This window comes from Alexandromys fortis, unplaced genomic scaffold (assembly GCF_014885135.2).
Source record: "Alexandromys fortis isolate MF-2015 unplaced genomic scaffold, M_Fortis_MF-2015_v1.1 scaffold_95, whole genome shotgun sequence".
Lineage (NCBI taxonomy): Eukaryota > Metazoa > Chordata > Mammalia > Rodentia > Cricetidae > Alexandromys > Alexandromys fortis.
Genome location: NW_026067990.1, coordinates 7,110,512 through 7,136,578, shown reverse-complemented (window position 1 = coordinate 7,136,578; position 26,067 = coordinate 7,110,512). Strand labels below are relative to the sequence as shown.

General features: G+C 43.2%; 1 protein-coding gene across 1 annotated transcript; it reads right to left on the bottom strand.

Annotated features, from left to right (window-relative positions):
- Positions 1 to 1,431: 1,431 nt before the first annotated feature.
- Positions 1,432 to 25,699, bottom strand: Map7d3 (MAP7 domain containing 3). The gene is given in 18 exon segments (XM_050159670.1): positions 1,432 to 3,477; positions 4,221 to 4,591; positions 6,143 to 6,332; positions 6,877 to 6,976; positions 7,630 to 7,665; positions 8,137 to 8,190; positions 9,062 to 9,169; positions 10,112 to 10,256; positions 11,413 to 11,542; positions 13,157 to 13,326; positions 13,573 to 13,703; positions 14,395 to 15,065; positions 16,733 to 16,825; positions 18,208 to 18,316; positions 19,840 to 20,003; positions 21,594 to 21,677; positions 21,916 to 22,008; positions 25,539 to 25,699. Coding segments are annotated over 18 exon segments (2,724 nt in total). The 5' UTR covers positions 25,606 to 25,699; the 3' UTR covers positions 1,432 to 3,469.
- Between the last annotated feature and the right edge of the window lie 368 nt (positions 25,700 to 26,067).

Sequence of the window (26,067 nt, the reverse complement as noted above, 5' to 3'; positions counted from 1 at the left end):
ACCCCACAGGGTGGAAGCACTCAGTCCTATGATTTGTCCTCTGATCTACCTCCACATGCCTGCTGTGAGACCCCCCACCCCAGCCACAGGAAAGAAAGAAATGTAAAAAAAGCTCTAGAATGAGAAGCAGGGAATGGCTGCCGCTGCTTTATCAACACCAGATGACAAACACTAGGGAATAAATATGGGCCTAGCTTCATTAAAAGCAAAACTTAGTGAGGTTAAAGCATGATGGACAGATTGAATTAACTGATTGATTAGTTCAGTGGAAATTGCCATCTTCCAGCTTGAGTGTCCTAGAGTGCTAGAATTACAGGCATTGTGCTACAACACCTGCACAAACCAGATTTTAGCATTGGGACCTTGGAGCCAGGTGGTGGCGGTGCACGCCTTTAATCCCCTCATTTGGGAGGTAGATGTAGGTGGATCTCTGTGAATCTGAGGCCAGCCTGGTCTCCAGAGGGCTACATAGAGAAACTGTTTCTCAAAACAAAACAAAAAGGTAGAACCTTGGTCCAGTAAGATGTTCCGTTGGCTAAAGCGCTTGGTATGAGAGCCTGATAATCTGAGTTTGGTTCTTGGATCGCATGTAAAGGTGAAAGGAGAGAACTGACTCCCAAAGGTTGTTCTCTGACCTCGATGAACACACTATAGCATGCCTGTTCCCACACTCACGATGATGATGGTGATGACGGTGGAAGCCAAAAAATTACGCAGGCATATCGGGACATAGGCAGTCCCAATAATGCCATGAAGAAATGTGTACATGAGTATAAAAACTGCCTCAGATCTATAAAGAAGATAAGGGGGGGGAGTTACAAGATGGGGAGATATCTCACTTGGTAAAGTGTTTGTCTCTTAAGTGTAAGACCTGAATTTGATCCCCGGCTCCCACCTAAAACCTTGGGATGTGACTAGACTCATCCTTGTAATTTCTGTGCCAGGGAGGTGGAGACAGCACATCCCTGGAGCTTGGTGCGCTAGCCTAATGAGTAAGCCTGTCGGGTCTCAATGAGAGACCCTATCTCAAAACCTAAAGGGAAAGGCTCCTGAGGAATGGCCCGGGAAACTGACCACTGGCTTCCACATGTAGATACACATATGTGTGCAAACCCCCACACTCACATGTCCACACTCATGTGTACACACATGGCCATACATATGTTTTCCCCATAACCGTTGTAAAAATGTTTTCATCAGAGGAAAATACTAAATCTAAGGGTTAAAAGGGCCAGGGGTGTAGGGAATGGGAATTCACGACCTTGTGAATACATACTTGGGTTAAGTGGTGGTCTCTAACTCAGTGAAGTGACTCGTAGCTGCAGCTACATGGGAGGCTGAGCCAGAAGGCAGCTTGAATTCATAAGCTCATGACCAGACTGGGCAACACAGCAAGATCCAGACTCTAAATAAATAAATAAACAAACAAAATATAATTGATACATGTTTATTACATTATTTACTGCAGTAAAAAAAAATAACAGCAAAAAAACCCACTTTACCGGTGTGCCTCAGCTATAACAGCTCACACAGGAAGAAAAAAGAAGACCAGAGCTCTGCTGGGCGATGGTGGCGCACACCTTTAATCCCAGCACTCAGGAGGCAGAGGCAGGTAGATCTCCGTGAGTTCGAGGCCAGCCTAGGCTACAGAGCTAGTTCCAGGAAATTTGAGTCTACACAGAGAAACCCTGTCTCAAAAACACCAAAACAAACAAAAAGATCAGAGTTTGAAGTTTCATTTTCCTGTTCCAAACCTGGAACTCTGCTAAATCACCAAGCAGATGACTAGGAAAGATGGAGATTTGATTGTTGGTTAGACTTGCCAGTGGCCTGTATTCATAGCTTGCTTGACATTTGGTATCACCTCTATACCACCACCAGTGTGGTTTTATTACTATAACGAAAACAAAGCTGGTTTTATCCAGGACATTTATTTCATATAGCACATACTTACAAAATGTATTGCAGCACACGGCATTTGTATAGAAACATATCAAAAGCTCATCTTTCAGGATGATTGCCTTTTGCTGTCTACATTTAAGAACAAGTATCTAAAACTAGATTTGAAACCTAAGGCACCCTGCCCTAACACAGAACAAATGGAGCAAAGGCCCAAGCATCAGATAATACAATTATTTCCTTTTGAGAATTCAAGATTGGTGGCCAAAGGAACCTGTTTTAAACAATTTGTGACTAAACACCCAAACTCGGTGTTAGGACAAGGAATGTGAAATTACATCACCTTTGTGTGTACATATACATGAAGCACGATTAATAAAAACCGGGGTTCAACCTTAAGATCCAAAAAGCAAAACGGCCAGCCACTGGCTCTTACCTCGACCTCAGTCTGAAATGATGATCCTGCAACCTGGAATCTCAGAAGGAGACTATGTCTGAGAGCTGTCTCCCCCTGTCTTATAATCCTCTCTAGTTCTGGAATTAAAGGCATGCACCCCCCAATTTCTATGGCAACTAGTGTGGCTACTGGGATTAAAGGTGTATGTCATTGCTGGCTGGTCTGTAAGGCCAGTGTGGCTGTTTTATTCTCAGATATTCAGGCAGTCTTTATTTATTAAAATACAATTGAAATGCCTCTGCATACATGTGTGAATACACATGTTGTATGTCCATGTGCCTGTCACCAGAACTGAATAGCCCTGCTCTTGTCTTCACTTGTTGCAAGTGCCTAGAAGAGACAAACACATATTGTTGATAGGTCCCAGGCCCCAGTGTATACTGAAGGACAGGCCTGGGAAGCAAGGCGGAAAAAGCTGTAAACACACAGTATTTAAAGGAATTAATTGGACTCGGTGAGACAACAGCCAAGTACTGTTGCGACGAAACAATGCGCATTTGGTGTATGAACCCCGTTAGGTACTTAGAGACGAAGCACTGATGGAGAACATGAAAGATATCGATGGGTTCAAGCTTACATCTTCTGGTTCAGGCATATAGAAGTATCAGCACTGGCCAGGGATGAGAGCTGAATTTTATATATGTACAGGCAGGGCTGTGTCTATCAGGAAGACTCTGACCCAACTCTAGTGAGTACTCTGAATTCCTGTTCTGCTCTCTGTGAGATCAGATTGTTTCTAGTTGGCAAAGTAGCGTCACCATGAACCAGAATCACTATTTTAGGGTTTCAAATAGATCCTGGAATAGAGATATTCCTTTAATAGAATTTTTTGGAGGACTGAAAATGATCATTTAATGAAAAAAAAAATCAACAAAGAGACAATATAGATGCTTTCTAAGGAAAACAATAACCTCTTTACTCAAAATTCTTTCTAGAGAACAAGGTGATATTAACATTCTCTTAAGTAGGTGTTGAGGTGACTATTGTTTTCCTTTCTTTTTGATTGTAAATTCCGTTGCCAGTTTCAAGTATGAAGGAGACACTTTTTGAGTCTTGGCCTTAGGAGTTTTAATATGGGGTGGTAGATGACAACCGCCCAGGCTCCACAGGGGTTTATGTATCTAGTCAGGGGAGAAAAGAAAAGAAAGATTAGTAGAGCAGGTGCTCACGGTGTCATGGCAACTCAGCTCAGCCTCCCTTTCAGGTGACTCCTTGACCAAGCCCCCGAACATTCAGGTGCTCTTCTCTAAATGGTCTCCCCAACAACACCTGAAGAACCCATACTGCTTTTGGCAAGGAGAGTTGGTTTTGGTGCACGCACGTATATGCGTGTGCGGCACATGTGCCCGTATGCATGCTTATGTCCCAGTGAGTGTAGAGGCCACGGTTAGCTGTCCAGTAGCTTCTTTATTTTTTTTTTTAATACAGGGCCTCACTGAATCTGGAAGTGCTTTAGCTTACACCGGCTGGCCAGCAAACCTCAGGGACCCCCTTATCTCTGCCTCCCCAGCGCTGAGATTACACCTGACTTTTTACATGGGTGCCGGGAATCAAAGTCAAGTCCTTAAGCTTGCCCCACAACCATCTTCCCAGCCTCGTTAACTTCTTAAAGAGAAAAACAATACCCTCTGGTTTGGGAAACACAGGATGAAAGACAAACTGTAAAGGTCTGCTCTCTGCCCTGCCCTGTACTTGTCCAGCAGCTAGGGGAGCAGGGGAGCTGATGAAGCCAGAGTTTGAAAAGAACTAATATTTTTTTTTTTATGTGGCAGGAGATGTAGGGCATGGAAATCATTTTCAAGTTATATAGTCTCTCAAATATAACTTAATGAAAAATTCTTCTAGATCATTCCTACAGACTTACCACTGTCTTCTTCGCCTCCTCCAAATGCCATCCAGGAACCGGAGGCAAAGGGGTTTTCAAGCTCGGATGAACTTCCAGCTAAGTGGAGGCTTGAGAACACTTTCTTCAGAGGAACAGGTTTGTTTCTATTCTTAGGGTCCAGCGGTACCTGAGGACCTTGGTGAGCTGTCACCGAATCCTTTGAATCTTGTTTGTTGCTCTCAGTGGTGGTCTTTGGGACAGGTGATTCGGCGGTGTGACTAAGGTCTATAACTTTGTCACAGACCCACTCCTGATTGGTAGTGACACTCACTGCAGACCGCATGGTGGGGTTGGCGTCTCTTATTTTTCTGCTCCTCACTGTTCTGGTAGGTTGCTTTTTGGTAAATGTCCTGGAATGAAATCTTGTAATTAGAATCCTGGCTCTTTCAAAACCGTGAAAGGAGCTTTTGATCATTTAACTTCTAAGAAGTGCCTTGGATAGAATAAACTAACTTTCCACATCCTAGAATGAGAAGGCTGGGACCGTGTAGATCACAGACCACATTGGCTTTCAAATTGTATCCTACCTGAACCTGGAGCAAAACTGGCAGCCTGCAAGCCCTAGAGATCCTCCTGTCTCTAGCCCCCAATTCCATCTCCCTGGTTATAGGTGAGTGCATGGCCACACCTGGCTTTTTTGTTTGTTTTGTTTTATTTTTTGTTTCTCCAAACAAAGTTTTCCTTTGTGGCTTTGGAGCCTGTCCTAGAACTCGCTCTGTAGACCAGGCTGGCCTTGAACTCATAGAGATCCACCTACTTCTGCCTCCCAGAGTGCTGGGATTAAAGGTATGCACCACCACTGCCCAGGCATACCTGGCTTTTTTGGTATGATGCTGGGATTTGAACTCAGTTCCTAATGCTTGCACAAGTGCCCTTACCCAAATGAACCATCTCTGCAGATCCCTGTTGCCCTTCCTTTTTTTTTTAAAAAAAAAATTTATTTATTTATTATGTATACAATATTCTGTCTGTGTGTATGCCTGCAGGCCAGAAGAGGGCACCAGACCCCATTACAGATGGTTGTGAGCCACCATGTGGTTGGTGGGAATTGAACTCAGGACCTTTGGAAGAGCAGCAGTCAGTGCTCTTAACCTCTGAGCCATGTCTCCAGCCTCCCTGTTGCCCTTCTTAAAGTCAGTTAAGGGCACAGACGGTAAGGAGCAACTAAAGAACAGGCACAAGAGTTGAATGTGGTACCCCCTTTCAACCAGAACCAACTTGGTCTCTTAGCAGACAATGACTCCAATGGGCCTCAGAGGTTTAGACTGTTTTAGGTTATCATCTAGGCAGTGTTCCTTTTCAACAAACAGTTCCTACTCTCTCAACTTAACCTCGGAGCCTACTTACTCAGCTGTGAAATGAGAAGAGGATTATCAGTCTCTGCATAACAGTGAAAGTGAGGACATCACATTCTCATTGTTTCGAATATTGAGTATTCCCTCAATAAATGAAACCACATTCATTCATCATGCAAACACAAGCAATTTTGTGTCATGAATCTGGGTTTGAATTTGGTGAATAAAGCCGAAAGCCTCTGTGTGCTTTGCTTGGCTTTTCTGTAGAAGATGGTGGTGCTGGTTGGTGGTAGCATACCCCAGCACTCAGAAGGCAGAGGCAGGCAGAGCTCTCCGAGTTCGAGACCAGCCTGGTCTTACAGAGCAAGTTCCCGGACAGCCAGGGCCACACAGAGACACCCTTGACTTGGGGGTGAAGATCCCGACCCAGCAAGACTGCTGTGGGTTCTATTTTGTTTCCATTACGATTAAGTAGGGTACTGGACATAATGTTTGGTATATGCAAACTAAGCACTGAAGCAGTAATTAATATTGCTCAGGATTCTAAGGATGGCATTCATACGTCTCCCACATTCGTCTGGATAAATAAGGTGCTAAGTGACTCACTTAGTGCCCTTTGCTTGACTTGTAGATTCTTTTGGGTTGTTTTGTTTGAAAGCTTTCATGTTCCCATTGAAATAGACCTTTTTCTCCGAGTCAAGCTCACCAGATCCTGCTTGCATAAACACTAGCTTGTGAGGCTTCCTCTTGGTGTTTTTGTGAACCTTTTTCAGTTTGCTAAGTGCCGTTTTCATTCCTGGAGTGGGGAGAAGAGAATTCAAGTTGGAACTTCAACAACAAGGACAAGAGAAATCAAACCCTCTAATCCTGGTGTGATAGGGTGTGTGTGTGTGTGTGTGTGTGTGTGTGTGTGTGTGTGTGTCTCCCTGCCTAAGGCAAGAAGGGCCAAGCAGGCAATGCTCTGGGGAACCAGGCCCAGTCAAGCCTGACTGAGCAGGCCAGCTGAGGGGCTGTCCAGCATGCGCATTAATTTGCCTAACTCTTAATTCAGTAGTGGCCATAGGGAATATTCTTCAAAGAATATCCCTCTTTTCTTTGCTAGTGAAGGTTGATGGGTCAAAGGTCAGGATTATGCCTTGCTTCCTGCCCTTGGTTGCCTCTGAATCTGCTTTTACTTCAAATATCCTTACTGTCCGCAGCCTCCCCCCCATGACTCAGAAGCAGCCTGGGGGCTCTAGTCACTGTGTCTGACCCGGTTCTCATGAGACTGCTTAAACCCAGTCCTCATTTTGATAGTACCAGTGTTTGTGTCTATGTGTAACCATGAGGAACAAGCGAACCTGATGGAAGCATCTCCAGGGAGTCCCCATCGCTTTCTGTTTCGCCTTCATCATCCGCTTCATCCTCTTCGGATGGGCAATTATCAGATATTTCTGAAGTCTATGGTTAGCACAGAAAGTCATGATTATATGCATTTAACCATCCTATTTTAGTATTTCAAAGAAGAAAAGACTAGACTCATGGCTAATTTTTGGCATTTTGAATAAAGGGTAGAAAAAAAAATCAGTCTCTTTAACTGGCCTCATGATGGGTTGCTGGCCTTAGTTCCATCTTTCAGCTAGGGCGACACTCAAGAATGAACTCTTTCCTGGCCCAAGAGTGCAGAGCCCCAGCCCTCAGCTCCCACTCATCCCCTGCTCGGAATACTAGTGCAGCCAGAGCGGGAGGAGTCAGCAACGAGCAAGATGAACTCAGGAGCAGCGGCTGACGTCAAAGGCCCTGGGCCAGTGAACTGAATGAGCTTTGTGGCTGTGACTCTACAGAGTTTTCAGAAGGGCCATTTCTATCAGACATTGTGGGGATAACTAAGACCAGGGAAAAGAGCAGTTTGTAACCAAATGTCAGTGGCTCCGAATGGAGAGAACAGCAAGCCTTGAGTGCATGTGCCATAGTCAGAAGACATGTTGTGAGAAGCAACGGGAACACAGATGCAGAAAGCAGTCACGGAAAGGGGGGGGTGGCCTGAATTCATTGGCTGAAATGAAGAACACTGGTTCACAAAAAGCTTTATATTAAAAGATTGGAACACATACCTCCAAAGGACTCCTGCTCAGAGTAGGTAAAAACTCCTGTAAATCAGTAAGAAAAGGCAGGTGACACAAGAGACAGATAGGCATGTCACCAAAGTAGATGTCCAAGTGTTCAGGAAGGGCGTAAAAAACGCTGAAGCTAGCAGAAGATGCTGATAAATTCAACATTAGCACCGGGAGCTTCTCCCCAGCAGCAAATGACAATAAGACTATTGGGAGAGGAGAGTGCTACGAATTCAACAACAACACAAGCAGGGTCTAGAACATTCCAAGAACTGGCTAAAGAAATTAGAAGACAAACCAGCCTCGCTGTTTTAGGCAAGAAGACCCAAGCAAGCATTTCACATTGAGAACATGACTAGAGCTAGAAAGACAAGCTCTGGGCTTTTAAGGACCAGGGAACTGCAAAGGTGCCACCAGACTTCATTATCACCAGACTGGTCAAAATGAAGAGATGCCAAGAGCAGGAAGCGAGAGGAAGTCGTATGCACGCTGGTGGGTAGAGACTACCTTTGAGGTATTCACATCTGTCTTCCTCGTCCGCTTCATTATTTCCTCAACCCTCTAGTCAAAGGGAAATGAAAACGTAAAAGAGATTTTAAAAAATAGTGATTACCCCCACTGTATCGCAGGCAATGCCTGGAATTGTCCCCAAACCCCAGACTTAACGATAGTCTTGGGGCAGCAGCTGGGGTTCTCTTCTGTCCCTGGTCTAAGCTATAATATACTGTGAACGGCAGCAATTGTCCTTCCTATTATAACAGAGACTCAAACGGTAATTCCGTGTTCCCTTTTTTACGCAGGCTACTTCAGTGAGACTCAACACATATCGCTGCAAACTAATTAGAACTCCTAGACCATGGCTGCAGCAAACATTAATGAAAATAATGCACTTCAACGATGCTATGTTCCTAAGGCAACAGAAGGCTGAGGAAGGAAGGATGTACTCTAGAGTGGGATAAGAATTCTCTCCACGACATAAGGTGAGGAGAGCTGTGGCTTGTTGACTGCCTCAGAGTGACAGAGAGGACTCCTAGATAAACCACGTGGGGTTGCATCCAATCAGGTCCTACCTTAGAAACAATTCAAACACTGGCCTTTCTAAGAGGCCTCCCCTTCTTCCCACCACATGGAGTGCCAGCTACAGCCCAGTTTAGAAGAAACTTCTACTAACCTGTCAGTCTGGAGTCATCCTGCTAAAAGAAATGTTGATTCTACAGGTTTGATTATATTGAGGCATTGCTACAATGCCAACCATGAGGCACAAAACACCGCCAGTAAGAGGATAACTTCCTGTATAGAAGTCAGCACCTTAGGATAAACAACCACAGTGGGCAGACAGCTAGGGACTACCACATACCTGGTTGAGGATTTCAGAGAAATGTTGCTAGCTTGTACCCACCATTAACACAAAGCACATGAAACAGAGAATTACCTTTTTCCTCTCTAATCTTTCTTGCAAATTTTGTAACGTAATTCTTTCCTGTTCCTTCTGTCTACTTTGAGCTCTGTCCTCAGATTTCATTGTGGTGGTGTCCCCTTTCTAGAAAATTGGTACACAAATATCATTAATTTCAAAATATCTGGACGACAAGAAATTTTTTAACTTAAAAAAAATCAAACAGTTGCAAGGCTCATGGTCATTTCTCACATGTATTATTCAGTTTCAACGCCTGTCCAAAACACAGATTGAGGCTGATGATGTCTGAAATGTTTCAGACATCTGAACACGTGCCTGCCTTACCTTAACTCAGGGGTTCTCAACCTTCCTACTGCTGCGACCCTTTAACACAGTCCTCATGTCGCAGTTCGGGGCCAGCCCCGACCATAACATTAATTTCATTGCTACTTCACTGTAACTCTGCTACTGTTGTGCATTGCAATGTAAACATCTGTGTTTTCTGATGAAAGCCCGTGAGAAGCACTGCTTTCAAAGCGTGTGGTTTTGAGGTATTAACACAGCAAGGAGTCAACTTTCTTACATTCCTCAAAAGCTATGGGAAAATTTGTGAGGGTTCCCTGCCAAGCAATACAAACATACACGATGATTTAAGGAGATTTAGATGTAACCAGTTCTGAGGAATGATCTACTAAACCTGGGAACAGAAATTGGCTATGGCCATGTAGGTTTTGGAGACTGCAAAGAAGTGCAGCCAGACAATGCTGGGTCTGCTCAGTGGCCCCGATGGTGGCTTTGCATCGCAACTGCCCTTCCTTCCTTCCTTCCTTCCTTCCTTCCTTCCTTCCTTCCTTCCTTCCTTTTTTTTTTGTTCTGTTTTGTTTTTCGAGACAGGGTTTCTCTGTACCTTTGGAGCCTGTCCTGGAACTAGCTCTTGTAGACCAGGCTGGCCCCGAACTCACAGAGATCCACCTGCCTCTGCCTCCCCAGTGCTAGCATTAAAGGCGTGCGCCACCACCGCCCCCTCGCAACTGCACTTTCTAAGCAGGTTCTCTGAGCAGAAGTGGCAATGGCAAGGCTACAAACCTGTAGCCGTTCTTTCTGGTCTTCCGGTGGCTCAAAATGTCTCCTTGTCAGATGTTTTTCTTGCTGCTCATCTTTGTAGGGTGAGGATTCATCTATTGGGATTTTATCCACTCTCTCTACCATACCGTCTGATTTTCTAGAAATGCTGAGGGTATTTAAAGAACTTTAGTATTTTTCTTAGCTGCTACCATATATAGTTTGCAGGACTATGGAAGCATTTATGGTGAAATTGCTTGGATATAGTAATACAATTGCATTTATGGAAGATAGCTTTCTTGCTATTCAAGAGTCACCTTTTACAAATGAGACCTTTGGGCATACTAATTTATTTCTAAGAAGTACCTGACTACTTCACATATGTGCACATATGCAAGAGAGAAATAGCCTTTAGTCATGTTAGAGACAGATTCTTTAAGGTCTTATATGTGAACATGCCCAATCTCACCTAGGGATGATGACAGGTAATCTGGAGGAGGGTCTAATGGTGTGCCAGGACTCAGTGCTTTCAAATGCTAAATCGGCTCTGTTTGCAGAAGACAAGGAGCAATCATGCCCAAGTTTCAAACTGTTTCCTGTTCAAAGTATCTCCTTCTCCTTTTTCCCAAGCAACTGTGCTTGAAACACTTGGTACTTGGAAATAGAGTCAGCCCTACAGTATCCTTTGTCCGCATTGGACAGGGGTTTACAAGACACAACACAAAATGGGTCTCAAGATGACCAAGCAAGAACGTTTCAAGTTCAAATGTTCTTTGTATGTTGTCCGGGACAACCTTCTAGAACTAATTCATTTGGCTATATGAGACCTTGGCGACATAGAGATGAATCTTAGTATATCTGTCTCCTCACCAACCCCTGCCCCTGTCATTCCAGTGAAGGCAAACAAATATCTAGGAGCTGAGATGTTACCACTCCGCTGAGCCAGTTAGAACACCTTTTTAAGTGTTTTCTATTTTCTTCCTTTTCCTTTCTTTCTCTCTCTCTCTCTTTTTTTTTTTTTAAAGGGGAGAGGTTTGAGACAGGGTTTCTCTATGTAGCCCTGGCTGTCCTAGAATTAACTCTTGTAGACCAGGCTGGCCTCGAACTCACAGAGATCCGGCTGCCTCTGCCTCCCAAGTGCTGAGATTAAAGGCGTGCACCACCACCGCCTGGCTTTCCTTCCTTTCTTTATCTAACTAGAAAGCAATGATTGGCTTCTCACCATAGAAAACAGTTAATTGCCATTTTGAAACCTAGAATTTGAGGGCAAAAAAAGTTTGGACTCCCACCAAGGATTAGGGAAAGAACGGTTATTCTGTAATTACCTTTGCTTTGTCTCTTCTTGCTGGTCTCTTTCTTTCTCCTTTTTGCCGTTTTGTTCATAAGCCGCATGGCGTATCTCTATCGAAACTTTCATAGCTGCTTCACTGCTTGGCACACTTTTATTACCAGATTCTAGTTTAAAGAAACATGTGAAACAGTTGATTAGGGAACCCATTAAAAACATACGACCACAGACCAAAAATTAATCACAAGCTAATTAGGGGAGTTGTTCACAATGCCAGCTCATCCCTAACAAAATATTAGCATGTTGTCTCTCAAACAAATGCATATTGAAATATTCAAAATGCAATGATGTACTTCTACTTTGATTTAACTGGTTAGAGACAGGTAAATCCAGGACTCTATGATGAAAGACTAAAATATGCTGAAGCCAAGTTTATGCCTGATCCAAATGAAAAGTAAAAACTTTTAAAATACTCAACAAATCAAATTAAATATTTGGTATGTGTGGGATTTGTACATCATTTCTATTGATGTTTACCTAAACTTTGACAACCCCATATACATGTGGTTACCATACAATGGTAGCTGTAGGTAACAAAAGAAGCCAACACTATCATTAAAATAAGGTATATTTTACATGGATCTATCTATCCCTCCTCACTATTTGCTGTTCTGGAACTTACTCTGTAGACCAGACTGGCCTCGAACTCACAATGATCCACTTGCTTCTGCCTCCTGAGTTCTGGGATTAAAGGCATGCACCGCCATGCTGGCTCAACATGGAGGAATATTATAATATTAAGTTTATATAACTAATTTTGTTGTTTAGATAAACTATATAGAAATGAAAATTTGTCGACACTAAGAATGACTAATTCATCATCAAAAGATCATTTGATACAGATAATTCACTGGAATTTCTTTTAAAAACAGAATTCCCAGGACATCTGAGGCCAATAGCACTGACATGTGTAAAAATGCATGTTACCGGCAAAGTAACAGTGTGAACATGGGTACAGCACAAATCAGGACATGTCACAAGTCATGTATGTATATGGAAACTGGCCTACATTTGATGAAAAGTTATTCAAGCACATGTAGCTGGATAAACTCTCTAAGAACTGGTGGAGGAGGTCTTTCAGTATTTGTGTTGCTTTCATTGGTTAATCAATAACAAAACTGCTTGGCCTGATAGGGCAGAACTTAGATAGGTGGAGAAGACAGAACTGTATTCTGGGAGGAAGAAAGCAGCAGATAGAGCCGGGCCACCATGAAGCTGCCAGGTCAGAGACATGCTGAATCTTTCCTGGTAAGCCACAACCTCGTGATGACATACAGATTATTAGAAATGGGTTGAATCAAGATGTGAGAGTCAGCCAATAAGAGGCTAGAGCTTATGGGCCAGGCAGCAATTTAATTAATACAATTTCCATGTGGTTATTTTGGGGGGTTAATCTAGCCAGGCAGCGGGATGCCGCCCGCTCCCCCTCATACTACAAAGAACAAGCCAATATCTGAGCTGGAAGGGCCCACAAAGATCATAGGCTCAACCCTCTCATCCAACTTAAGCTTCTAGCAATGGCTCCAAAAACGAAGTTTCCGAACAGAGGGGTGGGTAAACAAGCAGAGAAGCAGCATCCCAGTGAACCAGTGCTTGGTTAATTCTCTTTATCTAAAAGAAAGACCACTCCCAAAGTCCCATCAATTAGGGAATAAAATTATGATGATTCTCAAGTACTTCAAGATTTTTGTGTCGCTAAAATACTTAGGAAAAGAATTTACCTCTGTTGATCATACGCTTTTGAACGGGTTCTTTTGTCTTTGTTATTGTGCCTAATGCATTCGGCACATACAGGATATTCTGAACTGGGGTTATTTTATACGAAAGAGAAGTCTTCGATGATATTCTTGAGACTGGTAGAGGCTATGGTGGTCGAATCTTTTGATTCTGCCTGCTGAGAAAAAGTAACACATGTGTCCCGATTACTTTTCAGTATTTAATTATGAGTGACGCAATGCACTGATACTATAAGTAATTACAAGCTGGACATTTTTATAACGGAGAGAGTAAAGCTACTTCGCTTTTCCCATTTGCAATTGCTTACCTTGCATGTTATATTATTTCCTTTAGGAAACACTGATATGGCATTTGTTCCAATAATATGCCTATCAGAAGGAACTGCAAATAGGTTACTTACACAGCCTTCATGGGAGAAGGTGGGCGCCACCCGACTGCAGGCGATGACGGCCATCTGTAACACGGTGTGTGTGATTGCTGCTGTTTCTTGGTGGTAAGGTTTACACTTCGTGTGTTGTCCAGTTCTGAGTTCTGAACATACCAAGTCAATAAGATAAGAAGAAACTTACTAGCAATTATTATACTATACTATAGAGTCACAGTCCCCGAAACCTCCAATTTTCTTTTAATTCATGAAACATTAGATATTTCTTTTTTCTAGGCTAAGAAGTTACACAATGCAAGTATATCACAGAAATACATTTAAAAATCTTCTATTTCAAAATCTAATTCCATTTCTAGACCTCATTGAACAGTCCAGAACATTCCTCAGAAGCCTTTTTCCTTAATGTATTTCACATTAACTGCTAAACAAATCTCTGAAGTCTGCCCCTTTAGCCTTGGGAGCTGTTCTCACGTCATGAGAGGCATTCCTCCACTTGCCCGAGAAACTCCCACTATCACCTCAAGGAGTGCTCACGCTCACCCTGTGTAGGCTGTGCTCACGCTCACCCTGTGTAGGCTGTGCTCACGCTCACCTTGTCTAGCCTGTGCTTACACACTCACCTTGTCTAGCCTGTGCCCACACTCACCTTGTCTAGGCTGTGCCCACACTCGCCTTGTCTAGCCTGTGCCCACACTCACCTTGTCTAGCCTGTGCCCACACTCACCTTGTCTAGGCTGTGTGTCTATAAAGCACCTTACCTAGTCCACGCTCCCACTCTCACTTTACCTAGGCCGTGCCTGCACACTCACCTTGTCTAGGCCGTGCTCACACACTCACCTGGGGTGGTCCTTCAACATTTGTCTCAGGCTGTGCTTTCATACTGGCCTCAAGGTTTAATTCCTCGCTGGTCTTAAGAGAAGTCTGAGATGTTTCTATGAGTGTTTCCGAGGGCACAGCACTTGCCGAGCCCAAACTTAATTCTGGTGAGCTATCTATGCTCACAACAGGCGATATTTCTACACTCACAACAGAGGATGATCCGATACTCAGAACGGGGGATGAATCCTCGCTCACAATGGGGGATGGTTCAACACTTGAAGAAGCATCCACATTCATTTGGGGGAATTCTTCAGCATTTGATTCGGGGTGCTTCATCAAGCTCCCACCAGCGAGTCCTTCAATATTCACCTTGGGGGAAATGTCCACCTTAGCCTCAGAGATGTCCGCTATGTTTCGGAGTGCCATTTCCACATCAGCCTTAGATGGTCCGTCCAGGTTTGCCTGTGTGCGTTCTTCCATGTTCATCTTGGGTGGCATTTCTGCATTCGCCTTTGCTGGTCTTTCCATGTTTTCCTTGAGAGATGTTGCGATTTTCTTTGTGGGTGTGATTTCTAATTTGGCTGGAAGTGGCATTTTTAATGATGACTTACAGAATATTGCGGAAGACTTTAGCCCATCAGTAGTAAATACTGGTGCAGTAACATAGCGGAAAACATATTTGGTCATGCCTATAAGTGAATGAGGACAGAGTAAAAGTCCACATAAAGGTAGGAATTTGACCAGATAAAAACACTCCGTGTTCACAGTATGACAATAGAGAAGCGCTATTTAATAGGAAATTATAGGCATTTTACACAGTATAGGCACTGGTCAGTGAGATAGATAGATCACTGAGAGTAGAACCATTAGAAATGTAGTATCACAGAAGGGACATCAGCAACAGAGTTGCTGTAACCACAATGGTTCACTACAAATGAAAATCAGCTGTCCCTGGAAAGTGGATACTTGTAGCAAAAGGTTTCTATTTGAATCACACTGTGTTTCAAAGTCTCAACCACATTTTTAAAAGACTTATTTATTTTTCTCGTATGTGCCTGAGTGTTTACTTGCATGCCTGGTGCCCTCAGAGGCCCGAAGAGGAAATTGAATCCTCTAGAACTGGATGTGCCGACAGTGGTGAGCTGCCGTGTGGGTGGTGAGAACCTAACCCAGGTCCTGGGACTGAACACAATGGTCTTGTCAAAAGTGTTTTTTTTGGGGGGGGGGCGGTCAATATTTTGTTTAAATCTTTATAAAGATCCCTAACACAAATTGCATTTCTTCCCAAAGGATTTCACCTGAATCAATTAAGGTAAGTCTCCTACTGTGCACTTGACGTGAACTAGAGACGCCCGAGAAGATGGCCGTCAGTTGAACAATTGCCGCCAGCACGTGCCTGTAGGCATGTCTGGGGGGCATTTTCTTGATTGCTGATTGATACAGGGTCTGATTTTTTTTTTTTTTTTTGGTTTTTTGAGACAGGGTTTTTCTGTGGCTTTGGAGCCTGTCCTGGAACTAGCTCTGTAGACCAGGCTGGTCTCGAACTCAGAGATCCGCCTGCCTCTGCCTCCCGAGTGCTGGGATTAAAGGCGTGCGCCACCATCGCCCGGCTGGGTCTGATTTTCTTAAGAAGCATATGGGAGAAAGTGAGCAGGAAATGCGCCAGTAAACAGTATTCCTTTGTGGTTTCTGCTTCCAGCTCCTGCCTGAGTACCTGCCTTGGCTTCCTCCAGTGATGGGCTGCAAGCAACCCTGTCTTCCCTAAGATGCTGTCGGCTAGTGTTTCATCAGGGTAACAAAGAAGCAAACTAGGGCAGGATGAAGCAAAGGCAAGGGGAAGAGGAAAAGGAGATGGTAGAGGAGAAAAGCTGTCAGAGAGAAATCACTTTAAAGCCAGGTGGTGGTGGTGCACTCGGGAGGCAGAGGCAGGTGGATCTGAGTTTGAGGCCAGCCTGGTCTACAGAGCTAGTTCCAGGACAGCCGGGACTATACAGAGAAACCCACCCTGTCTCAAAAATTAAAAAGAGAGAGAGAGAGAAACCACTTTAAAGCTAGGATTGCTAGCTGATGCCAGGAAGTCAGCTCTCAAGAGGCCGAGAGGAGGGTTGTTATAAGGTCAAGGCCATCTGGACTATGCCAGGACTGCAGTGTGACGTCTATAAAATAAGAAGTGGGAGGGGGCTGCGAGATGGCTTAGTGGGTAAAGACACTTGCCACTAAGCCTAAGGACTTGAGTTCAGTCTCTGGAACCCCCGCATGTTAAAGTCGATTGCCACAAATTGTCCTCTAACCTTCACACACACACACACACACACACGTTGTGGTTTAAACCAGTATCTTGGCATTAACTACTCACCAGGCGTAGTGTCCACGTGTTCCTCATCAACATTGGGATGTAATTGATTGTCTTTTCTATTCAGAGAAGAGCTTCGTTTACTTTCCGTTTTTCCTAAACATCAAGTACAAAGGAATCTTACTTTCCTTTTTATTTTTTCAGGTGGCTCACGCATCTTATTAAACAGTTTAAAGTTCTTTCAACTCTTACTTGCAAGAATTTATCTAACTTCAAGTATTATGTAGTTTACAACCCCAAACTTAAAAATTTACTCTTTATCTTATTTGAGGTGAAAATAAAAGTTACTTAGAAAATGATGAAAACCATTAGCCAGGCGTGGTGGCGCACGCCTTTAATCCCAGCACTCAGGAGGCAGAGGCAGGCGGATCTCTGTGAGTTGGAGGCCAGCCTGGTCTACAGAGTGAGTCCCAGGACAAGCAAGACATAGAGAAACCCTGTCTCGAAAAACAAACAAACAAAAACCAATAAAAATTAATAGGGAAAATGTCTAATATTGACAACATCAATCTTAAATTGTGGATATTTAATCTTTAATTTTAAACACAATCCATGATGGTGTCTAAGAATACTGAATGGATCATTTAATTATAACTATTTTTAAAGCAAAATCCATTTATATTTGCTATAGATGTCACAAGGGAACAAAACAATAAGAGAAAACAATTGGCTTTGTGTAAATACTTCCCATTTTATTTGAAATATTCTAGCTCAGGATACTGAGACAGTCATTAAACAAGAATTCCTTTTCTTTAAGACTTGTAAAATAAAGTATACATTGTTGTTGTGAAAGTAGCACTATTATGCCATGTGAAAATTCCTTGCATTGACAATGTGATGAACATAGCCCCAGAGTTGTAAGTCATGTAGTTTTCTCATTGACATCCTTCAAGAAATAATACTAAAGTAATGGCAACAGCTATTTTGAATCGACCCTTGCCTTTCCAGTGCTGGAAATATGTGTGTATACCTACCAACCACACCTGGATTATTCTTAAGTGGGTTCTGGGGAGCGAACTCGGGTCTTATAACTCGCAAGGCAAGTGGCTTTACTGACTGACCTATTTCTCCAGCCTTGGACTTAGTTTATTAAAAAAAAAAAAAAAAAGCATTGGCTAAACTTTGTATGTCATTTTTGTGCCGATTGCAAATTTAAATAAAGTTTAGTGTATTCTGAGTTAAAATCTGATCTCTTCTGCTTTGTCAGGTGATAGGACATAGGTAGTAGATCCTATCACAGATTACAGCCTTCTAACAGCAACTGACGGTTAAAATGGATATCAGTGAACTTAAATCTAGCAACTATTGACAGGCGGTGGTGGCACGTGTCTATAATCTCAGCACTCGGGAGGCAGAGACAGGCAGATCTCTGAGTTTGAGGCCAGCCGGATCTATAGAGCAAGTTTTAGGACAGCCAGAACGACTCAGAGACCCTGCCTTGAAACCCCGCCCCTGCCCAAATTACAACTGTTATTTACCTGATTTGTCAGCGTTGGTCACACTCCCCTCCCACGACCACCTCTTCTGTCGCTGATCAGCACGATTGCACCTCTCCATTGTACGGGACACTACCGCCTTGAATTTTTCCTGTTTAAAAGAAATGCCAAACCATTTTATATGGTTATGATATTACCACAATTTTATTTATTGTTTCTAAAACTAATCCCATCGCTGCATTTCTTTATCAAGTAGGTAAAAGTTTAAAAGAATTGGGAGACAAATTTTAATTTCATCATTGAATACCAGTGCTGCCCCTGAATTACCCGTATTTTATTTTGTGGATACTACATCAAGAAATTGACCATGCTTCTCTTTTCACTTCTATCATTAGGAAACTTGGAGCCAAGCTGGTGCGGCAAATGGACAGACTGAGTGGTGTACTTTGATGCATGCTAAGCTACGCATCCCTATGTTTGGCCATCTCCATTTCCACTTCTGCTGGATCCCTTAACATTTATTTTAACCAATGCTGTAGTCTATTTTGTAATAACCTTATTTTTTTTTTGTGGAAAGAAATAGGAAAAGGTGACATGCCTATGTCAAATCTATGCCAAAGTTTTTTCTTGTCTATTACATTCATATCTATAAGAGCTTAAATCCTGGTGCTAAGTAAGAATTTTTTTTTTTTTTTTTAAGGCAAGCAGTGTATTTATCTCGACTTTAGCTGCAGCCTGAACTGGCCAGGATAAGTCACAAAAATCACATGCCATAATGCGGCAGAATAAGTACAAGTTTAGAAATGAGTTCTTTGCTCAGGGGTTTTTCATTCCTGTACTATAATATCCCGACTATGTTCCAGTGAGCAAATCAACTTCAGGCCCAGAGGGTTTTGTTTTATCCCCTGGCAGCAACTGTCACCCAACAAGAGCATCTCTCTAGTGCCCACCCTGCTCTTCTTAGGCCAAAGAGAAACGTGTTAGCCTACTTTACAATGTCTATGTGCCAGGCTGGGGCTGGGCTCACACCCACTAGCTCTTTGGAGTTGATGCCCTTTTGCCATCTTTTTTCCTGCCATTTTTCTGGTTCCCTTTCTGTCTATACTGACATTTGCTTCTGTTCCGTTCTGTGTTTTTTTTTTCCTCTTTCTCTCAACTTCCTCTTTTTACTAAGATGGCACTGTCCTGGACTGTCTCTGTCCACCAAGGACCCCCCCCCCCCGACACACACACTCTGTATTATTTCCTGTTTTGTTTGTTAATTCTCAAAATTGTCTCTAATGATTCATTCTCTCTCAGGAAGTCACAAGACTGGGTAACTTGGAAGAAATCAGCTTGCCAGATGGGACCTGCCAGAGAGGTGGGGTGGTAGGTTTGGAGTCCTTATGCAGGTGGTAGACAGTAGTTTTGAGCTAACCCCAAACCAAGGTACGCTGTGTAGTGCACTCTAAAGGCCAATAGAATTCGGTTTCTGGACCTTCATGCCTCCTCTTTTCTCCTTGAAATTAGTGTTTAAGCGCTTGGACTGAAGGTAAGGAAAAATGGGAAACAAATAGGAGAAAATGAGGTTGCTCCCTTCCTTTCTACAGGGCCAGTAAATACAGAAAAGGGCTAAACAATATTTCAGATGCACACGATGCCAGCACTAAATGGACAGCCTGGGAAGTAGCATACTTTATCTTCCGCCTGTTTCTGTTTTCTTTTTTCTTCTGCAGATACTCGGCGTCGCTCGTCCTTTTCCTTCTGTTCTTGCAGTTTTCGGTGTCTTTCTTCCAACTGTTTTTCATACTGTAGCTTCGCTTTCTGTTGTTTTTCAAGCAGTTGTTTCTCCTTGTTGGCTGAAATATTCCAAGTACATTTTCATGGGGTTAAAGCCAAGAAAAGTTTTCCACATTAAACGCAAAGAAGGAAAAAAAAAAAAAAGCTAATCTGTCCCATTATCATTCTTAAGGCAACATAACCAGGTCCAGTAAAGAACATGTACAATTCATGTGTGTAAACACACGTGGCCACTAAAGAACCACTTTTTACAAAGTGGTCACTGAACTGTGAAGAGCTGGCATTTCTAAGCCAGATGACTCTTGGCCTACGCAAACTAAACTTCCAAAGTAGGAAGAAATGTTTTCTTCTATGCGGTTAGTTTGCTAGTTTGAGCTAAAAACAAACTGCATCAGAGAAACATGTGTTTTAAAATACAAGTTAAAGGACACATGGGCTGAATCTATATTTTGCTTCAATCTACTCTGAAACCTCTTTCAACGTCTTCAACTCTCCAGATGCTACTTGATAAGCAGGTGTTTCATGAATAGACTTAGAAGTCGACCCAATATGCTTTACGATATTCAGGTCTTCTCTGACTGCAAGCAGAGGATCCGTGTCTGTGCAGTTATAAAATATTCTCCCTAGGGGCTGGAAAGAGGGCTCAGAGGTTGAGAGTACTGGCTGCCCTTCCAAAGGTCATGGGTTCAATTCCCAGCAACCACAAGGTGACTCACAACCATCTATAGTGGGACCTGGTGCCCTCTTTTGGCATGCAGGCAGATATGCAGGCAGAACACTATATCCATAATAAATAAATAAAGCTTTAAAAACCTTCTCACTAAGAGCACAAGCAAGGAATTCAGGACCGCTAGGGGTGCACCCACACACTGAGACAATGGGGATGTTCTATCGGGAACTCACCAAGGCCAGCTGGCCTGGGTCTGAAAAAGCCCGGGTTAAAGCCAGTCTGAACATAGCGGACAATGAGGACTACTGAGACCTCAAGAACAATGGCAATGGGTTTTTGATCCTACTGCACGCACTGGCTTTGTGGGAGCCTAGGTAGTTTGGTTGCTCACCTTACTAGACCTGGATGGAGGTGGGTGGTCCTTGGACTTCCCATAGGGCAGGGAACCCTGATTGCTCTTTGGGCTGACGAGGGAGAGGGACTTGATGGGGGGAAGGGGAGGGAAATGGGAGGCGGTAGTGGAGAAGAGGCTAAAATCTTTAATAAATAAATAAATTAATTAAAAAACCTCTCTAACATTACTTTCTATCTCTGCCACTGCAATGAAGATCACCTATAGCATCCCACTTGCATAAATCTGAGCATTTATTTTGTCAGTTGATTTAAACCAAGTTGTAGAAAGTCTTAATTTATTCTAAATCCCATTTTCACTGAACTCCTATCCTGCTTGTTTCTACAACTGTTGAAGAAAGTTCCAGGCCTCCGTTTTCAGATAACTGAAACTACTCCTTCAAAAATTAAATAATTTGGTCACAGGTACCTCATTGGTCTTCTTGGTGTGGGTCAGTAAATGGAGTTAACTTAATATTTTACATAATAAAATTACAGTCTAGCATATAAACAGATTAAGCAAAGTGAGTAAAAAACCAAGTCCGAAATATATAAGCTATACATAAAGGGAAATGTCCAACATGCTTACCTTCTTGTTGGCGTTTTCTCTCTTCCCTGCGTTCTTTGGCTAATTGTTGTTTGATGTCATTTTTAAGGACGGAACCATCTAAAACTACAAAAAAATTAACCATAAGTATGATATTAATTCTATTAAATAGTTATGTTTTCTTAGACAGGATTTCTCTGTGTAGCCTTGGCTGTCCTGGAACTCACTCTGTAGACCAGGCTGGCCTCGAACTCACAGAGATCTGCCTGCCTCTACCTTCTGAGTGCTGGGATTAAAGGCGTGCGCCACCACCACCCGGCTTTTAAAACTACAGCACTGATATATCAAAACATTGAAAGTATACCAGGTGTACACGACGATCTCTTAGAAGTAACTGCAGAAGAATTAATACCACGTTTACGTCGCCGTTCTTCAGCTAGTTCTTGAGCTACGGCAACTAAAACACAGGAAGACAGGGAAAAGGCCTTATTTGTTAACAGTTAATACAAGGACAGCAGCCCTCAACCATATGTCAAAAGAATAAATGAAGAATTTGGGCTGGAGAGCTGACTCGGTGCTCTTGCAGAGGACTCAGGCTCAGTTTTCAGCACACACCCAAGGCACCTGACATCTGTCTTAAATTCACATTTCCAGGGGCCCTGATGCCTTCTTCTGGCCTTCACAGGCGCTGCGTGCCAGTGGTGTATCTACATATACCAGACACAACATTCACATAGATAAAATCAAAATCTTCTAAACAATATTTATAGACACAAATCTAGAAGCAGTGTACAAACAAGTAGATACCCAGAGATTGAGCCAAATATCATAAAACATTTATAAATGACCAAATCAGCTACTTTCTAGGCTGTTGATACACTAGTTGCCTAAGTGGCTTTCAAAACAAGCCTGTACCTCCCCTATGGAAGTGGGGCTCAAGCACCTGGAACGGTTTAAAAAGTAGCTCATTTTCTTTCTTTCTTTTCTCTGTGGTAACTGGGATTGAACTCCGGGGCTCTAATATGCTAAGCAATGTACCCTTCCCCCATGAAGCCACACCCCTGTACCCTCAGCACCCCTAAGGCTCTATTCTAATGCATTATGAAGATGCAAGGACAACCAATGTTTAGTTTTAAAACGCGTAAGGCAAATATATAAACCGCACCAAATATATGCCTTCTGTCAACACGTAGAAAAGCGGCAAGTAAACATCAATAAGGTAAATTGAGGGAAAGAGAGGAAACGTGAAAGATAATATACATTAAGATGGATTCTAGAGAATTCCTGAACCTTGAATGCATGGCTGCGTCTAAAATTCCCCACAATCCTGGACAACGGCCTTGGGGAACATTAAAAACTGTTTTTGCTTTTCTTTTGTTTTTTGTTTTCAAGGAAGGATTTCTCTGTGTAGCCTTGGTTGCCTTGGAACTTGCTCTGTAGATCTCTGCCTGCCTCCCTCCCACGTTCTGAAATTCAAGGCTTATATCACCACTGCCTAGTTAAGTGTTTTTACCTTTGTGCAAAAGCAGAGAAAATATGCTCGAGGTCACACCTCACAGGTCTGATTATTAACTCTTAAGAGATTTATCACAGTTCAAAACAGACAGCTCAAATAATTAAGGTGCTAACGGACACACAGAATGAATGGGTTCTGTGATGGTGGCTGCATTGGGGAAAAGTTACCTGGGATTCATTTTAGGGGGTAACCTTGAAAGTGGCCCTGCAATTGCTACCATAGGGATCATCATTTCAAAAAAAGAAAAAGGATTTGTTTGTACGCCCTGGGGACCTAGCAGTTCAGATAAACTATGACCTAGTTAAATAAACTTAAATATTAGATTCTTCTCGCCTTACTCATAATTAAACTACTGGCATTTTGTCGCCACGTTATTTCTGAAAAGCATACTAGCACAAATTCTTTTCAACTGTTCTCTAAAGAAGAAAACATTTTAAAACCTTTCTTTGGTCTGCAGCAATTGAGTCCAGGAGAACAACTGGCTACCGAAAGCATTCAGATAAAGGCTGGTGGGAAACTGCTGCAGTCTTCGTGCCCAGCAGCCACACTGGCTAAGAGCACATTACCATTCCACATAGTAACACAAATATTGGGTTGTCCAGCACAGCACACATTCAAGCTGTGGGAGCTGCTCAGGGTTTCTGAGTCTGGGATTCTGGCTGCTAGACTAACTTGAAGGTTTCTGTAGCTTTAAAATGTTGATAATCTGGCTCGCAGCCTCAGTAGCTTTGCCTGCATTTATGGGACCCAGTCTGTGAGTAAGCCATACTCAACTGAGAAACCTTGTGTGAATTTAAAAAAAAAAAAAAGAAGAGAAAAGTGACTAGTTACAAGTTTTTCATGCTCATCTGGCTGAACAGTTTTAATTTAAAACAATTGTGTAGAAAATAGGAATTGGGTTGTTAAAATAATATAATGCTTCAGTATACAGCACAAGTATACTACAATATGTAGAAAACCGTTAAGTTCATATATATATCTGTGTGTTAATCCACACACACACACACACACACACACACACACACACCTACACATTTGTAAAACACATGCATGTAAATTGTACTGTGCACCCACAGAGATTATTTATTCAGGACACCTTTTTAATTCATGCAGTCGGGACTCCAGCAGGAGATGAAATTAACTCCTACAGAAAATACTGGAACTAGCAGGGCAGTTAAACTGGTGAGCTGTGCAAATTCAACATGTGGTGTTTTCAACCTAATGTTGCAGCTAGGATGTAAACAACGGATCAGGATTAAATCCCCTCCCCCTCTTTGCATAGCTTAAAGTTGTCTTTAATAGTTTGAAGCCCTGTAAATGTAAACAACCACCCCAAAACTTTAACTATTTTCCAACACTTAATAAATAATTAATGCTAGGGGGTATCAGACCCCAGTTCCTTCAAGATATGGGAATACACGCTAGCTAATTTCAATTATTTTAAACTAATACCAGAGAGTTATAAAAGTCAATAAACAATATAGCAATTGATTGCAAACTCTCCAGAGTTTAAAATAGGCTAGAGGCTCGAGGAATATTATTTGCCCCCTATGGAATGGCAAAAATGTATGTACTTGCTTCTGACACTTTTTGGAGACTTGATTCAAAGTGTTCTTCAGTAATATATGGTCTTTGAATCTCAGCCAATCGGAATTAACCTTTTAATTACAATTTAAAATTCCCTTAGGTTTTCAATAGCAATCAAAAGCGTCTTCTTCACAGGCATATCTGGGGGAATCTAGACTGTTAGCAAGCCGAAAGCAGCCAACAAGAGATACTACCTCGTCTCACAATTTCCTGAATTAAGCAGGTACTGCCAAAATTGGTAAGATTAACATACCCCGCCAGGTCCCCCCCCCCCGACGGAAAAAGTTTTGATTATAAGACCTGTTGAGGAGAAAACATTGCTAGGTGCAGCTTCTCGTTCCGTTTAGCCTAGAGACAAAGTCACGTGCTAGTGCAGGGCTACTTTGCAGAGAAGTCTCTTCCCAACTTTCTAAGCCCTAAGTCCCAGTTCCCTTCTCCCTTGACCTTGACCTGGAAAGTACCAACATCTTAGGATGCAGGGAAACCCCAAACTTCCTTATCTTGGCAGGGCCACCCCAACTGCAGCTATGTCCAGCACGCGCCAGCGCCCACTCATCCTTGCGTGTTCCTGCAGTTGCGCGGGTGTCACTGGTGCCTGATGGCAGGCGGGGATGAAGCCCGGGTTCGATGGCATCCGCCCAGCAGTGGCCATTGGGCCACCGACAGTACTGACCAACCGTTTCGCCTCCACGCCCGGGTCCTCTAATCTTTGTTGTCCCAACCCGGGGTGTTCAGAGAGATGAGGGGACACAGACCAGATAGGACGAGCGGACTCCCCACTAAAAAGTTGCCCAGCCAAGCGTCTCTGCTGGTCCCTGGGACTACAGTAACCCCAGTGCTCTATGAGGGCTCCTATCCCTCTGGGGGGTTCCCAGCCCACTCACCCAAGCGTTCTCGTAGACCCCGCAAAGATGTGTTGCCACTGGTACCCGCAAAAGCGTGGTCGGCCATCTTCGGAGCTGAGTTGTGAACCACTAGTGGTTCTTGGGCGGCAGGGCGCAGGCGCCGCCTCTGCCTCTGCTGGGGCCCTGGCTGGGTCCCCGGGGGGCGGGGCGGGGCGGGGCTCGGGGACTCCCCGCTCTACCCGAAGACCCTCAATCTAGGTAGCATTAGCTTTCACTTGCCAAGTCACTACACTGGCTGGACAGCGACTAACTTTGTCTCTTATATTTGAGGCTCTATAGTGATGCATTCTGGAACCAGCCAATCAGCTGCCTACTTGGCCAACGAACGTTCTTTCCTTTTGTCACCTCTACCTCTACGCTGTCACGTTCCGTATTTCACTATCCTTAAGTTCATTTGAATCATTTAACGGTTATTTGTCAATCATCTTCCTGTATTATGAGTTTACCACCTTTGAACACTACATGAAAAGCCCAGTTTTCGGGGGAGAGGATGGGAGGGGGTCATAGA